Source organism: Archocentrus centrarchus, chromosome 9 (genome assembly GCF_007364275.1).
Source record: "Archocentrus centrarchus isolate MPI-CPG fArcCen1 chromosome 9, fArcCen1, whole genome shotgun sequence".
Taxonomy (NCBI): Eukaryota; Metazoa; Chordata; class Actinopteri; order Cichliformes; family Cichlidae; genus Archocentrus; species Archocentrus centrarchus.
Window position 1 is genome coordinate 23,611,901 of NC_044354.1, and position 19,291 is coordinate 23,631,191.

General features: G+C 40.3%; 1 protein-coding gene across 1 annotated transcript in view; it reads left to right on the forward strand.

Moving 5' to 3' along the window:
- Nucleotides 1-4,792: 4,792 nt before the first annotated feature.
- Nucleotides 4,793-19,291, forward strand: part of htr7c (5-hydroxytryptamine (serotonin) receptor 7c) — a 30,768-nt gene continuing 16,269 nt past the window's right edge. The window contains exon 1 of the mRNA XM_030737843.1: nt 4,793-5,524. Coding sequence (XP_030593703.1) covers nt 5,067-5,524 — 458 coding nt within the window. The 5' untranslated portion in view covers nt 4,793-5,066. The remainder of the gene's footprint in view (nt 5,525-19,291) is intronic.

Genomic DNA, 19,291 nt, shown 5'->3' on the forward strand with positions numbered 1-19,291 from the left:
TGTGGGTAAATAACTTTGTTTCAAGCATGTGATGCTAGTTTAAACTCACCCATGGCAAATAACAGGTGCGGGCAATATAAAAAGCACATCTGAGACCAGATAAAAAGGAGAGAAGTTGACTCAGTCTTTGCATTGTGTGTCTGTGGAGAACAAAAAGAGGAGAAGAGGTTTTGGAAACTTACCTATCCACACTACAAGTCCATCTCCAGAGATCTTGATATTCTTTTGGCCACGGTGCGCAACATAGTAAACATTTAGTGTCAGGCAGTAATACAAGTTTACCTCAGAGTTACAGAATGTGGGATAAAACACATTTCTACGGTCACTACAAACAGCTTGATATTTATGTGCAACCCCTTATTAATTGAAGGTTGGCACTCAGACCTAAATATAAAGAAAAATATCCATAACAAAAATACTTTGCTTGTGATTTAACATAACTGCCTTTTAGAAACAGACCCCAAATTATTCATAAACTTTACAGTTATTGATAAGCTTCACAACCATAGACATATAATATTAGATTTTAAAAGGCAAATTATAAAAAGGCACATTTAAAAAAAGTGGAAAACCAAGGCAGTCAAGCAGTCTTAAACATATAAAAGCCCACAGAGGCTTGCTTTTCAGGTCACTGGTCAGACATATTGGCAATTAGTCTTAAATTAATTTGAAATTATCACAAAAATGCTCCCAAAGCTTGTGAGGTGATGACTTTGTGTCCACACCCCCATTCAGGAATAAATTAAAGTTACAGAAAGTAACTATAATGTAGAAGTACATAATCTCATAAACAGCAAAGAAACAAAAAACCCTGCAAAACCTGAAGTCTGTTAAATTTTAAGGGATGTGATGCCATCTATCGACAAATATAGGTAACTACAACCGAGAAGACACTGACCTTCCCCCATGAATGTACAAACCAGCTCCCAGCGCCTCCTCCTGAAGGCCAAACTGACAGCTGACTGTGTCAAATCTGCCAGTAGGAATGCTCAGAGTAGATGTGATGTTGCAAATACTGCAAAGCAAATAAATAAATAAAACATTCACAGCACGTGCTGGATATTTACTCGCTTTTCTCTGCATGGCTCTGAATAAGAGGCTCAGCAAAATGTCAGGGTGAAAGAGTGGCGCTTATAACAGTAAGAGGGCTTTGTTATCTTCTAATTAGAGCACTTTGGGCTAATGTGGGCTAATCCATAATTGCTGACCTTTTGAGAGGAAACTCTCCAACCAAGAGGAGTCTCAGATATTTTTGGTTTTGTATTGAGACTAAGGAGTCATTATTATTTACTCTACTTATTCTTTTTCTTTTTCTTTTTTCTGGCTTTACTAAGCAAGCCACTTTCACTTTAACTGTTTAAGAAGTCATTAGCAGAAGCATGCGGTGGCTTGTGCTGTGCCCAGAAAATGAATAGTATGGATTAAACCTTGGGAAGCTTTTGCCACATCCCAGGAGTCGACCACCGACCCCTTTTTTCTTCTTTCTTGTCTTTATTTTGTAATACAGTAAGCGGCCCAAATAATTTCTACACAACCGCTGTGTGAAATAACCGTGGAGGGCAGAGTGGTATACTTTCAAAAAGACTACACTGTTGATCCACAGCTGGAAGGTTTTACTCTGGTTGATCATGTTGGGCCCAAGCTTCCTCCCACAGTCCAAAGACATACATGTAAATTTAACTGGTGATTATGCTGGCTGTAGGTGTGGATGTTAGAGTGAATGGTGTCCCGTGCCTCTGTGTTAGCCCTGCTACGAACTGGCGACCTGTCCAGGTTGTACCCTCTCTCTCACACAAGGTCACCTCCATGACCCCAGTTGGAGGAGCAGTTTAAAAATAGGCATGGAAGTGGTTAGAGCCACTAAGTCCACGAGGGAGAAGAATATGTTGCGATTGCATGACATACTGTGGACTTTTCATGTCAAAACAGAGCCTGGCAGGGAGTTACATGCTAATTTGCCAGCAGACAACTCCATCCCAGAGACTCGTAACGGCGTTGGCTGCACAGTTATGCTAGAACGAGGAGTAACAGACTAAGAATGAACATCAGGTCATGAACCTTTTTGTAACGCTCCTTCAGTTATTTTTAACAATGACTTGCAGAGTAAGCTGCTAATAGCAGCTTCATAGTAAAATCTTTGTTTGAAAAGGGAGAAAAAAAAACAACAAAAAAAAGCAGCACTGACTTTTGTTTGTTCAGATGAATATGCATCAAGCAGTGTTTTTGCTAATGGGCTTTTTTGGATGCTGCCATGACCTTTTTCTTTGTTTGACTGCAATATGTTTTCAAATGCTTATTCTTGCTTTCAAGATGTGACCTAGATTAGATCCATATCACAACACATACTCTGACTTTAGAGTTTTTCTAACCATGAAAACGCTGACATGCAACACTTAGGGCTGCAGTGATGGAGATCTTGATTTTGTGTGATCCTTGTCACCGATCAGTTTTTGGTCTTTAGTGCTTAAATTATTCTGAATTGTGTATGTATGAAGCTACTGTGTTAATGACACTCATGCATCTTGTGCAGCATTCTTCTATGTGGGGAGCATGCTCAACAATAAAGACACTCTGTTGTTTATTGTAATTTCTTTGGCCTAGTATTTAAAATAAACGTGTTTTCCTGCTCTGCTCCTCATTTACATTTTCTTGTCATGATGAAATGACCCGCTTGTTGCCCAGTTTCTGCCCAATTGTCTCAGTTTATTAAGGTTATGGTTGCAAATCCTCAATTTGCTGCCAGGAAAACCAAGATAAACAATGTCCTGCCAATGAAGAGGGACAGTCTCCACCTGTCTGCCTTCAGCCATAATCTGCATCTGAGGAACAGACATATGACTGACTGGCTGATAACATTATGCTAGTCCATGTCAGAGGCGCAGATGGATGCCAAGCTGACACAGTCTATAGCATTACCTGCCATGTGTAATGCAGCATGCTTGGATGAGACCAGTGGGGTTGCATTTGGTGGCACAGTTTTAATATTAGAAAATAACTGACAAGCTGGTGAAATTACAGGTTAAAGTGTAAAACCTAATGGCTGCCTGGGTCAATGCTGTGAAAAGACCTGCTTTCTTAATGTTTCGTTTCATTAAGGCTCTTACAGCTTGGCTAGAAGGAATCCAGCAAAAGTCACATGAGCTCACAGGGGGCTTATTTATTGGACAGAGTCTCAGTAATCTGACATCCAAACAGGCCACAGGGGGATTTTGTCTGGACAGCAGATCAAAACAAGTTTTGCATTTTGAAGTCATTTTCCAGAACTGCTGCAAATTATACCTTCACTTCTTTTTTTGCAGTTTGAGCTGTTTTAGTGTTTGTAATCTGTTGCACTGGGTTTACTCTTGACAAAATAAATGAGCGACGTCCCAGTTTTAAAACAGCCTCAAAATACACTTGATTCCTGGAAGCAACACAGACTTATCCACCCACATCGATGAATGCACAGATCCTTTACTGTGCAACATTACACAAACACACACACACACACACACACACACACACACACACACACGCACACACACACACACACACACACACACACACACACACACACACACACACACACACACACACACACTTCAGAATCAGGTGTGATCCGTATCTTTTTAACCCCTCCCAGTGCAAGACCTTCAGAGGGGCTGAGAGAGACAGTGACATGTTGACAGGTTGCCTTGCATAAGCGCCTGAAAGCTGGAAACCCCGACATCTGCACTAATGTCTAAAACACAAATGGGCCAAATTTCCCTGACAGCAAGAGGTCTAGCAGAAGCTGCCAGTTGTCACTGGCAATAATCTGGTGCGACAATCATTACTGACCTGTCAGTCAGGTAATGGTGAGTAAAAAGCCAAGGCTGTGGTGGTCTGCATCAGGCATGAAAGTGGTTGCGGGGAGGGGGTGGCTATGACAGCACAGGCCCCTGCAGAGCCAGAGGGGACAAACACACCACAGCTGCTTCTGCTGCCTGGACGATGATGCAAGCAGCAAAAAGTCTTGGGAAGCTTTCCCATGTACCCCCAGTGTCTGCCAGCATCATCAGCATTGCTGGATTTTCTATTTTGATTTGTCTTTAGCTGTGCTGATGCTTTTCTTGGTTGTCATGGCTCCAAGAAAAGCATCAGCACAAAAGCACGCTGTCCACATGGGAAAAATGTACCCTTTGTTAAGTGGTTTTCCTTTTGAGTGTCTAATGTGTTCTACTATTACTTTTTTTTTTTTTTGGCTTGTTGGAGGTATTGGCAAAATGCCCTCGAGTTCATTTCCTGCTTCTTCTTCAGATTTAGGAGGCATGTGGGAGCTTTTAATGCAAACTTTACTACATGTTGTTTTTCTTTTCCCCATAAAAGGTTGGACAGTGTTTAGGAAGTTTAAAATAAGTATCTGCAGCTGGGCTTCACGTCAGCTCCTTCTGAATGCAATTCTGCTGGGGAGGAAGTAAGATTATATTGTTTTCCAAATATGAACTCAAACATATTCTGTTAATAAAATTTGCTCATCTTATCTTTTGAGGGGGAGCCCTGCGCCCACATGCACAAATATGCACCTTCCTAATATTGGATTTGCACGCGTTCACCTCTCTCAATCCATTGTGAAACCACTGCTGTATGTTTATATCTGCATACGTCCAGTTCTTTGGCTGTCTCTGCGTCTTATACATGCGTCACATTGATAGGTGCGGTTTGCGCAGCGCAACTCCCCAAACAGACAAGTCCATATTTGTCGAGGTGATGCACTGAGCAGCAAGCATTTCTTGAGTAGCTATATTTAGATTCTGCAACTTTTGTACCCCCCTCTCATTTATAATTTTTAGAGAAGAAGTTATATTTCCCTACAGGGATGCACCACGTGTCTGTGTAACACTTCTTCAGACGAATCATTGATAAACAGAAGCCAGTTAAGAACCCTGTTGAGTTGCTGGGAGCTCTGATGTGGTGCAGCTGCAACACACTCGATCTAAAACAGCTGGATAGGAGCCGACAGCAGGTTACACATATCCAAATATGCGCGTAACTGGAGTGCTCTGGCGAGGCTACCCTTGCACCCCTATCCGGATAACATTGTCGTGATGTTCAATATCTCGGGATTTGAGCCCACTTTTAACAAGAAGGAGGACAATTCCGAAGTTATCAATGGCTCTCTGCAGCTTCTCCTCGTCACCATCAGCCCCACAACCATGTGGAACGAGTCGTGCGGGGAGCAGCTGCTGGATTTCACTCGCCCAGAGAAGATCGTTATCGGGGTGATGTTGGCGATCATCACGGCGGTCACAGTGATGGGAAACACGCTGGTGGTGATCGCGGTGTGCGTGGTGAAGAAACTAAGACAGCCTTCAAACTATCTCCTGGTATCCTTAGCAGTGGCTGACCTGTCAGTGGCCATAGTCGTTATGCCGTTTGTAATCGTGACAGATCTCACCGGGGGAAAGTGGCTTTTTGGGGAGGTGTTCTGCAACATCTTCATCGGCATGGATGTAATGTGCTGCACTGCCTCCATCATGACCCTGTGTGTGATCAGCGTGGATAGGTAAGTTTCCAAAAGTTTCCAAAGCATCATATTGGCGCTGCTTTGTTACAGCTTTGATGCCTGTCGGTTTTGCAAGGGGGTACCAAAATTACGCACGCAGCGCGCCAAGCGTTAATTGAGGTCAGGAACAGATCGAGTTGCAAATGAAGTAATGAACCGCAAGTTAAGCGAATGAAATAACGGAGAATTTCTGTGAGAAATTTGTGCGGTTGAAGCCACTGGACCAGAAAATCAATTCATAGACGGTGAATAACATGTAGCAGGTCATATTAATTTTCTTGACCGGACCATGGGGAGTATTTCCTGCATGCTTCCAGGATCAGCGCCATTGACCTTACAGTAGCTATTTCCTTTATAAATGACTTACCCATATCCTACACGTCTTGCCAAGTTCATGTAGGTTGCACCTTCTCAATATTAGTCCAGCAAGAACAAAGCAGCTGTCAGAATGTAAGCACACGTCGCGATACCGCGAGTATAAATTTCACATAAGAAATCTGAACTGATTTTTTCCTTTTTTTTGTCACACAAAATACATAATTATGATCTTTCATACTGATATTTTGCATATATAGTTCGTATTCACGAAATCCAGTTCCTTGCTTTACATTCCACTTTCAAAATAGGGAATGTAGGACCTGAGCTCTCATCCCCACACATCAAAATCCAATGGTGGATCTCAGATATTGGAGTGACCCTGATAGCCTAGAGAAACGAGACATTTCCACTGCTTTCAGTACAATCCACAATGTAATAAACATCAGGTGATTGTTGTAACTCATCTGTCTCAGTAACCATAATGAAGGAAAAGGCTCATTGTAGTATTGATTAACAGATTATTTCCCCTGGCTTGCCAATCAGGTACTATTATGCATGTTTCCTGCTCGTGAATGAGCAAAGCACGTGGGGCTTAAGTATGCTTGAGGAGCTAATGATATTTATGGGAGGAACTGGATCACAGATATCACGCTGTGATACTGTGATTGCATCAGTCAGCTGCAATAAAGCTGACAGAAATATGAATGTGTTTTGTGTTGGTTGATGAGTTGGACAGAGGCTCAGGGCTGTGTTTGGCCACTCAAACCCCATTCAGGGCTTGAACAGGCCCCATATGGAACCGTGAAGAACCAGTAATATATACTACTGCTCGAAACTTTGAAGCCACTTAAAAATGTCCTTATTTTGCAAACAAACAAACAAACAAACAAACCAGAACACCCCTTTACAGTTTCTCAGTTGGGAACTTCATTAAATGATACCTCCAAAACACCAGTCTCAGCGTATCAATAGTGAAGAGGCCACTCTGGGGTGCTAGGCTTCATTGCAGAGTTGCAGTGAAAAACAAAAACACATCTGAGACTGGAGGGAAAAATTTAAAGCAGACAAAAGAACACCGGTATGGGGCAGCCAATGAATGGAGGTTTCAGGGTTTTGGACCAGGAAGAAGAGCATCTGTGAGATGGACAGCAGATGAAAAATGCTTGATGTCATTTGTCAAGTCAAGAGAAAATGGAATAACTTTGGGGTGCGTTTGCTCCAACACTTTGCCCTTCCATATGAACACTGCCCAATAGGAGCCCATGTCTGCCAATAGGACAATAGGACACTCGTCCAAAGCACAGCTCTAAATATGAAGAACTCTTTAGTAGAAGCAGTCACCCTAACCCTATTGAGCTGTCCTGTGATCAGCTTAACTACATGGTACAGATGAATTGCTCATCAAACCAATTCACTAAGTGGGAGCTTTTACGGAAAGCATGGAGTTAATATGTCAGTAAATTGACAGAATGCCACAATTCTGCACGACTGTGATTGCTGCAAGTGGAATAGGAATGCTTTGAAGAAAAAAAGAGCTAAATTTGAAGGACAAAAATAAATGCTTTTAAAAATCATAACTGTATCTTGAAAATCATTTAATGACTAAAAGTATGCTTGTGAAATGTTCTGGGTGACCCCAAACTTATACACCACATAAGCTAAATTGTTCAGAACCAGTCTGAAAAGGATCAGAGGGAGTGTGGCAAACCAGCTTTGCTGAATCTCAACCACTTTCTGTGATTATAAATGTGGCATGTTCATAGCATACAGTCAAAAAGGACAGATGGAGCCACTTTTGAGTGAGCATGCTTGCAAAAGCAGAGTAGCTGATTGACTCCGTAGCCATGAAATCAAAACCAATCCACGGTATTCTAGAGGCTGCTTTCACTTTATGATTATTTTCATCCCCACACAAGCTCTACAGGCAGTTCTCCAAACAGTTTGTGCTGATCTCCATGAAAACAGACTCATTTTAATTAAACAATGCAGTGTGTTTGGCATATGATTCACAACAGGAATTGTAGAGATCGCTCGCTAGGATGAGAATTACCAATTAGACACATGATTAGCTGTAATTAAGGGTCTCTAACAGTCATCTCAGATTCCCGAGGACATGCGTTCTAAAAAAAAAGAAAAAAGAAAAAAAGAAGCTCAAAAGCAGAAAGTACTACAAATTGACCAGATGTGTTTGTAGCGATTATATGCTCCCTGAAGCCTAGGTGTTCCACAATAGAGAGGACTATTGATTTTCTCTCAGAGCTCATTTAGATTTAAAGGGGAGAGCGTGCAATGTATATGCCAACATAGAAGGATGGTCTCTAGTGCAAGCGGCTGATTCATTTATGATCTTGGATTTGACAGCATTCGGTGGTGGTCTCTCAGTGTGATTGCTGTCATCCTGGTGGACTACAGTATCTCTGTAAGGTCTTACCATTCAAGAATGAGTTTAAAGCCCCCCCCCCCCAAATAAACTTACATAATGAAGACTTCATCTTTTTCATACATAGTTCTTTTATGGGTTTAGTTATAAGCAAAGTCCACGTGATGAAGTATCATAAATGAATCTTGAAGGACAAGAAATATAATTACAACAAGAATGATTAAAATCGATACAGCAGAGCACGAGCTATCCTGGCTATCTTAAGTTCAAAACACTGAATCCTACAAGTCCCATTTTATAATTTAATAGTGTCTTTTGTTGGAGCCTCACAGCCTGATGAGTACCCACGCATTTACCTTTAAAGAGCTTCTTTTTGTGCTGAAGAAGAATCCAAGTCCTTGTAGCAAACTTAATGTCACACGTGAAAACAAACGTGTGCCCCTTTAATAATTCTGAACCTGATCAAAGACCCATGCAATTGTGTTTTTAGTTGGCAAGGCAATTCATAATGAAATATGCAGTTAACTAAATTACCAGCCAGCAAATTAAGCCTTGGTCTAATTCTGCGGTCTTAGTCTCTTACTGCTACATCATTTGTACTTGCAGTCATTTCATGGTCAGGTTGTGGCTTCTAAAAAATGGCTTGACAGATGTAATACCTGAGCAGTTTATCTGTGCAGGGACCATGGTCTAGCAAGAAAAGCTGCATTTCCTGTTTCAGCAAACATTGTGAGAGAAAACTTTCTCACTTTCACTTCGAGCAGTTTCAGCACAACGATGACAATGGAGATAATAAAATGACCATGTACGGGCTTTTAGTGTGGGTGCTTTTTCATCTAATCTTAAATATGTTAAATAGAAAAATCAAACTACTGCTGAAGGAAAAGAAACAAAAACAAAAACCCAAAACAAAAGAAAACACTAACCTGTCCAGCTCATTGGATCATGACACTTCATGTAATAAACTAATTTAACCAGAAATAAACAGATATGATCGAAAATCAAACGGAAACATTTCTCTTCATTTTTAAAATCTTGTATGTATCTCAGTTATACTCAGCTAGCGGGGGGAGTAACTCACAAACATGGCCAAACTTTCATATACTGAAGTCACTGTATGTGCATCTAATCCCTGACAGGTAAAATCTTCTGACTTTGCTCAATTTCTGACAGATTTTTTTCTACTCTGGATTTTTTTAATGTCAATGAGAGAGCTATCCCTCATAAGGTCATCCTAAGCACCCATGCACTGTTCAAACTTTTTCTCTGTTGGGCGCATCCATCCGGCAATCAGAAAGGTGGTTTTAAAGGGAGATGCCTAGTTTAAGACAAAGGTTATTTTGATCTGTAGCAAAGTTACTCTAGCACAGTCCAGGAACAAAAATATGGAGCTGGAAATAATATATCCATTTTCATGCTGCGTCAATTCAATTAACTCTTATTTGCTTCCTCTTTTTCTCCATCATTTCCCCACTTTAAATCTCTGCTTCACCGCATGTGATACTGTATGTGATAACTTCTGTTTACATTATACTTATTTACATTTCATTAGGTACAGCTGTTCAGCTGCTCATTAACACAAATATTTAATCAGCCAGTCATGCAACTCGATGCATTTAGGAATGTAGACATGGAAAAGATGACTTGATGAAGTTCAAACTAAGCATCAGAATGGGAAAGAAAAGTGAGTTAAGTGTCTTTGAATGCGGCATGGTTGTTGGTGCCAGATGGGCTGTTCTGAGTATTTCGGAAATTGCTGATCTACTGGAATTTTCCTGCAGTACCATCTCCTGCAGTACCAGACCATTACAGCGAATGGTCTGAAAAAGAGAAAATATCCAGTGAGAGAAAATGCCTTGTTGATGAAAACGATCAGAGGAGAATGACCAGACTGTTTCAAGTTGAAAGGAAGGCCCAAATAACCGCTTGTTACAAACCAAGTTATGCAGAGTGTCTCTGAATGCACAACATATTGAATCCTGAAGCAGATGGGTTACAGCAGCAGAAGAACACACCGTGTGCCACTCCTGTCAGCGAAGAACAGGAAATGGAGGAACCGGAGATTCACATCATGGATGTGCAGACAACAAATCTGCAGCAACTATGTGATGCTATTATGTCAATATGAACCAAAATCTCTGAGGAATGTTTCCACCACCTTTTTGAATCAATGCCATGAAGAATTAAGGCAGTTCTGAAGGCAAAAGTGAGTGCAGCCTGGTACTACCAAGGTGTACCGAATAGGTATACCGATGAGTACAAAAAAATAGAGTCAGCAAAATACTGATATCTGGTTTCGGTGTATCAATAATTGTATTGCAGGAGTAAGCAATGAAATATATTGATGTATCAATATGAGGCAATAAATCAATATCTTACTATTTCATACACTGCACTAAATGAATATAATGGAATTAATAAATTATTGAACTTTCTAGGAACATTTCACTTACATTATAAAAAGATGTTAATTTTTATTCTAATATATATTCTAAATAAACAACCTGCTGCCTCTTTACCCTCTGCAGTATGCTTGAAAATAATCAAATTAAGCAGCTTATCTTATAATGCTTTGTTCATATACATATGGTTCTACCCCCAAACCTACCTAATTTTGGCTAACATAAAATATAATGAAACCCTTCAGTGGCTTTTAGTTTGTACTGTTTGTGCAAATGGAAGCTAAGAGTTTGGCTGTAAAAGCCTGTTCATCACCCCCAGCCGCTTTAAATGGAGATTCAATACTGCAGATCGAAGCCAACACACCAAAGCGTGACCCAGTCACATCAGAAGAGTTCAGTCTCTTGATGTGTTGTGAAGAAAAGTGAAGTTATATACCCTAGGTCTTCTGCCTGAACTAATGTAGGTCTGCTCCTTCATACAATGTTCCAGCATGCACTTTCAGCAGCAGCCTTAATGCCTAACTAAAAGTTAGTATCACTTTAGGCTACATTCAGTTTTTACCTTCACTGAGAGTAATATGTTGTATGTTCAATAATTCAAAAGTCCAAGATGAATGATTTATTCACAACAGTGGGAAGCGAGGAAAGTCCTTTTTCTGTAGTTCCCCAGAAGTCCAAGAAAAGATGATCCTAAAGGAGGAATGGTGCTTGTTAAATTTGCAAATCAAATGGCTTAACTGTCAGTGAACTTGTGTGAGAAGGAGGGGATGTAGGTCAAGAAAAAATATCACCTGAATGCAGGAAAGTAAACTTTTCCATCAAGGTTCAGACTAAGTGCAATGCAGGTGTGATCACACCTGTAAGCTCCTGCAAGGGGTGTGATGGGGGAAATCATATCAACTAGTTTTCCACAATTGATTATATTTTTGTGAAGGAGGCGTGTGCACCCAGGAGAGACATCCCTTGCTTAGAGCAGCTGGGAAATGTCCACCTGCAGCACCACACGGACAGATGACTTGACCTCTGTGATGCATCCAGTGGCGTGACGCGCGATTTGTGATAACAGAGAGCAAAAAAATTCAAAGGGAAGAGAGCAAAATGATAACAATCATAGCAGTGTTGTGTTGTCTGTTTAAAGACTTGAATTTTTCAGAGGAGGAGTCTATCTGTGGTGTAGGGAACCATTATCATTATCCTTCCTGCTGGTTCATTAGAAAAGGTCAAACATGTGTCAGTCATAGTATGTCACATTCACCGCAGTAGGAAGTTACATTATTGAACAGATTTCAGTTTTGATATAAAAATAAATTCAATCACAAAATCGTGTTACAGTAACAATAAAATATTAAAAGGGAGACTCAGAAAAATAATGCACTGTTCATAGTGTCTAACTTTACTATTAGGTAGTACAAGTTTTACTTTATATAGTGGGAAACACTACAAGACACATGCCAAAAGGCACACCTACTAAAAGATGTGAAACATGAGTGCTGATTGACGTTACGCCACGTGCCAACCTCAAGGCCTGCGGCCAAAATCTGGCCCTTCACAGAACCGCACAGTGGCGTGCACACTGTGCATTAGCCTGCCAATCAGATGCACCTGCAAGAAAACAAGCTCACTGACAGAGAGCAAAACAACAGGAAAGTGATACTGAAAGCAGATTATTTCTGGTGAAGTGGGAGATCTGAGCAGCTTATATTTTTACTCCATGTTATATGTTACAGTTTTTTTTTTAGATTCTTTGATTTTTGCACAATAAATTTGGTATATTTAATGCTTTATTAATTGGCTAAGTTTAGTGTATTAAATACATTTATGCAAAAGTTTACTTTCATTTTATGAGTGTTTTCCTGGTCACTGGCCCTTGGAGTACATAGAATTTTTAAATTCTGAATTTGTGGTATTTTTGTTCCGCAGCATTTTTCAGCCCTCATAACTTCATAAGTGCAGAAAGTAGCCAAAGTATATTAAAGCTTTGTTACAATCTAAAGCCAAAAACTTGTTTATGTTCAGCACAATTTTTTTCTATAATAAAAATTGAGTATCAGTATCATGGGATATCTCATTGTTTCAACAGCAAAACTCCACCAATGCTCTCGATGCAGAGGAACAGAAACAAGCATTGGTACCCTGGACGTTTTATCTGTTTTCTGATTTTTCACTCTGTGGGAAAGATGACTGATCAAATATGAAATGGTGGAAACAACACTGGTGTGCCCTATATAATAGTTTATATCACATTAGCAGCTTTAGGTCCCGAAGAACTTTTTCACAATACCTTAAAAATTTGAGCATGCAAAAGAACTTGGATCACAGATAAATGATCTGCTGTTTCTCATTTTTGGTGCTTTATTGTACTGCAGTTTGTGCTGTGTACTGTTTTGTGTATAGGCTTTTTTTTTAAACTCCTGTGTTTTTAAAATATGTATTTATTGTATAATTTGGGGGGGGGGGGGGTTCTACTAACTTTTATGTAACTTTGTGGCATGGTTCATGTTACAGTTTTGTTCCTATAAATATAAAATAAAACAATAATAATAATAATAAAAATACAAACAGGTGTTCCACAACTGGTGGGTATAACTGAGTGGGTAAGAGGGATTGGGTTAGGGGCAATGCAAGTTATTCCAGACAACCATGTATGCTGGCTGCAAAACAACCACTTTAATTGAGGAATGCCCACATAGATACAGAGTCTTCTTACCCCTATCTTGCAGTCTGTACTCACTCTTCTCTTTGGTGTGAACAAAATGTGTGGGCTGAGTGTAATTATGTCTCTAAGGAGTTGCACTAACAATGATGTGATCAACTCTGTCAGATACTCTGAATTTGTTCAAATGGAAGTTGAAATCAGCTTGGAATGTTCCTCCTAATTTGCAAAGTGCTCAAGAAAATTAAGCAATAGATGTAAGATTAAACTAAACCTATGCTTAAATAGAAATGATAAACATTCCTTGAAGACAGTCATGTTCAGATTTTGATTTATGCTGGCTACACAGCTGCTTTGATGGAGCAGGGAAAGTCCTGGAATCTTTGAGATACCCACACCAGCGGCGAAGCAAAGCACAGAAATGTTTTTCATGTTGTCAAATTCATCCATGTGGAAAATGTTTGTATAAAAAAAATTGACAGATATTGTGGCATACACCCTAAACAAAAAAGCAATGTTGAAATCATAGCCAAACCAAACATGAGATGGTACACCTGAACTCATGTAATTTCATAATGCAAGCTGGGATTCGTCCGAAATTGCATGTGTCTTTAGGCAGGTGCTTCTTATATCTACTTTTAGGCAGCTTCAGTTAGAATAGTCCCAGAAACAAGAGTCAGACTTTTCCACATTTAAAAATGAATGACATGTTCCGAAAAAGATATCAAACTGCCCTAAATAGCTTGTTTGAAGTCAATCTGGAGACTAAAGAAATGCTTCAAATCAGAGAGAAACTGGAACAAACTACTTAATAAAAGTTTTGAATCAACCTAAATACATGCTCTGGATCTCAAAATTATGGGGTTTCTTTCCACAAGGGCATAACTTGTCCAAAGCTTGAGTTTTTTTAAATTTTTAAATTTTTTTTAAATGCAGTTAAAATATTCGTCCATCTTATTCCACTTATCCAATTCACGGTTGTGGGGGGCTGCCATAGGATGAGAGGTGTTGTACATCCTGGACAGGTCACCAGTCTGTTGCAGGGCTAACACAGAGAGACAGTCTACCCACACAGACACAGGGAGAACATGCAAACTCCACACAGAAAAGCTGCAGCCAGATGGTGGATTTGAACCCAGGACCTTCTTGTGGCGAGACAACTGTGCTAACCACCACACCACTGTGCTGTCAAAGACAAAACCGAAAGAAAAAAAAATGCAACCAAAGGGCTTTCACTAACCAAAGAAATTATGAAGTATACTGTTTTGGGCTGATATTCTACTGATATTTTGAATAGCTCACAGGTCCCTTCTGATTAAAATGTGGCGCAAAAGAGGATAATGGATCACTAACTGGACCGCAGACAGAGATGTGAGTTTATTTTGCTATTCTTGACATGTCACCTTATTTACCCAGCAAACTCTGGGGACAGGATGCTGAAAAGGGCAAAGTGCTGAGTGACTTTAGTGTGTTATAAATCATGCTTTGTGTTTGGTATAACAAAGGTGGGGTCCATTACTCATCAAGACTGAACAACGCACCAACAAGAATTTACTAAGCAGTGAGATAATGGGTTTCCTGTTGATGTAGCTGAGACACTGCACACACACACACACACACACACACACACACACACACACACACACACACACACACACACACACACACACACACACACACACACACACACACACACACACACACACAGGCTGTGGATTGCAGATAATATATTCAGGACATTTAGCATATTGTTGCCGTTGCAGAATAACTATGCAACTCAAACTGACATTCAGTTCATTTGTGCACATGAAGTGAATATTTATATGGTCCATTAAATGTGGCGGTATTAATGTTCCTATAAAGAGTTACTGAGAAGTTATCTCTTATAATTCAGTGAGCAATCTTGTGCATTATTGTGTATATAGTATGTTGCATGTCTAAATTTACTGTCTACATTGGCACATATATTGTAATGCTCCCACAGGCAACAGCTTCCATCCATCCATCCATCCATCCACTCTCTTCCACTTATCCTGTTCAGGGTCGTGGGGAGGCTGGAGCCTATCCCAGCTGACATAGGGCGAGAGGCAGCTTCAGACATTCTGACTTTAATTAATTAATATGACATCGGCCCACCTATTGCAGCCATAACAGCTTCAGCTCTTCTGGGAAGTCTTTCCACAAGGTTTAGGAGTGTGTTTATGGGAATCTTTGACCATTGTTCCAGAAGTGCATTTGTGAGATCAGACACTGATGTTGGACAGAAGGCCTGGCTCATAGTCTCTGCTCTAATTCATCTCAAAGGTGTTTTGTCAGGTTGAGGTCAGGACTCTGTGCAGGCCAGTCAAGTTCTTCCACACTAAACTCACTCATTCATGTCTTTATGGACCTGATTTGTGAACTGGTGTGCAGTCATGTTGGAACAGGAAGGGGCCATTCCCAAACTGTTCCCACAAAGTTGGGAGCATGAAATTATCCAAAATATCTTGGTATGCTGAAGCATGAAGAGTTCCTTTCATTGGAACTAAGGGACCAAGCCCAACCCCTGAAAAACACCCCACATCATCGTCCCCCCTCCACCAAATTTTAAACTTGGCACAATGCAGTCAGAAAAGTACAGTTCCTCTGGCAACCGCCAAACCCAGACTCATCCATCAGATTGCCAGATGGAGAAGCATGATTTTTCACTTCAGAGAACATGTTTCCACTGCTCTAGAGTCCAGTGGCAGCGTGCTTTACACCACTGCATCTGACGCTTTGCATTGCGCTTGGTGATCTAAGGCTTGGATGCAGCTGCTCGGCCATGGAAACCCATTCCATGAAGCTCTCTACGCACTGTTCTTAAGCTAATCTGAAGGCCTCATGAAGTTTGGAGAGCTGTAGTGATTGACTGTGCAGAAAGTTGGTGACCTCTGCACACTATCCACCACTGACCCCACTCTGTGGTTTTACATGACCTTCCACTTCATGACTGAGTTGCTGTCATTACCAATAGCTTCCATGTTGTTGTAATACCACTAACAGCTGACCATGAGGAAATTTCATGACTGGACTTGTTGCACAGGTGGCATCCTATTACCACACTGGAATTCACTGAGCCCCTGAGAGCGACCCATTCTTTGACAAATGTTTGTAGAAGCAGTCTGCATGCCTACAATAGGTGCTGGGTTTAAATACCTGTAGCTATGGAAGTGATTGGAAAATCTGAATTCAATGATTTGGATGGGTGAGTGATTACTTTTGGCAATATAGCGTATGTTTGTTGCTGTGCATCAGTATAATATACTTGTCAGTTAATTATCCAAGATTGCTCTATGATGGATGTGCTCATTGGCTATAGTTCAATGTGACTTTACAGCAGATTTGTTTTCCGTGCTATTTGGGTCAGGTAAATGCTGAGAAGTTAGTGATTTAACTCCTGGCACTCGACAGAGTTTGTATTCCAGCTGTGAAATAGCAAACTGAGTTATGGCACACCCATCACTGCCAAACTGCCCTTCAGCAAGACACCGAACTTCAGAACTGACAGCTAACTGGGTCAATGCACTGTGTGCAGAACTTCACTCTTTGAAATGTCTGGTATGGAGAAGGGAAAATTCTTGTAACAAGCAACATCAAAAGTTTAAAAACAGCAGCTAACAAAAACATTACCAATGCAAAGCGCTATTAGCTGATTTTGATTATTCAGGACTGCTCAGAAAAATGAAACTCTCAGCATCAACAGATCAGCATGGCAAACAGAATAGAAAGCGCCAATATGCTGACAGTCAGAAGGCATATCAAGATGCAGTGACACAGACATGTTGGTCAGTTTGCCTGAAAAACACAGATACAAATTCTTGAATCAATATTCTTTAGATTTTTTGTTTCAAATCTTCAGAAAAACACACATTGATACGATACTGAGCACCGACTGTTGAATCAACAGCTTAGTGACGTTTTTCATATATATATAAAAAAAGGGTCACTTCTTCTTACTTGTCACTGTGTCTTGTTCCCAAACAGTAGCAGTGGTGTCAGTATAATATACTTGTCAAGAATGTTGTATGATGGATGTGCTTATTGGCTGTAGTTCAATGTGACTTTATAGCAGATTTGTTGTCCCTGTTATTTGGGTCAGGTGTTATTAGCTGGTCATGGCCCTGCACTATAAATCAAGTTCAATATACTCAGTTTAGATTTTTAGTTTGGTTCACGTACATCCACACGTGTTTTTTAAATCTTGAACACATGAAAACGTAAAAAAAAAAAAAAAAATAACATCCTGCGCTGTCAAGATCATGCGAAAGCAACAGGTGGAGACCTTAACCATATAGAAATGTTGGCCAATCAGAAGATCAGGCAGGTGCACAGATAAAGGCCTACACCTTTGATGTTGCAGAGAAAATTTTCATTTTCCTCGTTCATGTGAAAATGCAGAAACAATGCTTCTGAAAATCTTCACCCTGGAAGAAGTTTTTCAGAAGCCCCCATGACTTAATATAAATTTAAAAGATGAAAGGCCGAAATACATTCCATAGTACCTGGTTATGTGTGGACAGAGTCTTATCTCAGGATCATAAATCAGGGTAATCAGTTACATGATGTTAGTTACCAGCTCAATAAGTCAACCCAGGGTCTCCCAATCTAGCACACTGTGAATGTGTTCACCTGAAAGAGGTTATGTTTACAGTATGTGACAAATTGATGTCACAGGCAAGCACTGACAGCAGAGCAATATATTTTACTAAGATTAAAAAAAACTATTATATTAGAAAAATATCAAGAGATTGAATGCATTACATGGTGCACAGCACATCTGTAGCCATAGCTCTCTACATTATGTATAGTGTTGAAAAGCATTGTATGGATGTGTATGCACTGCGAGCACTCTGGTTAGCGAGACTGGAAATGTGCTACATGAAATTGCTGTTGATGCTGCCTGTAAAGTATAAACACGAATAAACTAATTGCAACGGCATCAACCACTTTAAATTAACAGGTCATGTTGTTTGTTGTGCTTAAGACAGTTTCAACCTTATTCTTTCAGCTGCCGTGGTCTGAGAGCAAGTAAAAAAAAAAATTAAAAATTCAGCTCTGGTAATGTGCTTAGCCTCCATGCAAATTGTATGAAAGGTCAGCAAGTACTGCTGACCTTTCATACTGTTTTGTGATTATATCACTATGTTAAAAGTTACAGAAAATTATTCCATATTGTTTTAATATAGTTTGCAAACAACAGGGGACAAAAGCGAGAAAAAAGTTGCCTCTAAGACGCTATATTCCTGATTGATGCTAATCAGTGAAAAACAAAAACCTGTGACTCCCTAAAAACTACAAACTCTGCTGGTACAGTGAGTTCTGAGAGATCTTCCGGGATTGGCGATGGCAATTGATTGCTCAGTAGGCAGTTATTTTGTACGTGCTGATCTCTTATCTCGAACATAACCCACGCCGGAGCAGGTCATGTGTTTCCAGAGAATAAGCTGCTAATCAGTGGTAGTGCATGATTACATCCTGAGCAGTGAGGGACTGTGACACAGGAGGAATAGTGAATAATAGAGGAGTCATTTTCTGTACTCGTTAAGCTTTATTTTTCTAATTTGTGCCTTCTCTGCTCCTCTGTCCTCCTGCCCATGGCCTGTTCCAGCTGTCACTGGGTGAGAGGCAGAGTATCAGTCCAGCAAGAGAACATCAAACAGAACAACAAGCCAAACTCCATCATGTGATGCTGGTCTTGTGGATTTGTTTCAGGGTCTTTTACTGAAGAGGTGAGGACTGTTAAAGGAAAAAAAATTTAAGAGAATATGCAGACAAAAATAATTAAAAAAAATAGATAATGTTGACTATAATGGTATTCATGGCAGTTAGGCGCTGTCAGCTGGAAAACAAAAAAACAGACCTGTGGCAGTCACTTTTGAACATAATGACAAACGGGCAGCACGGTGGTGTGGTGGTTAGCACTGCTGCCTCACAGTTAGAATACCATCTGGAAGGCCTGGGTTGGATTCCACCTTGGCCCAGGCCCCTCCCTC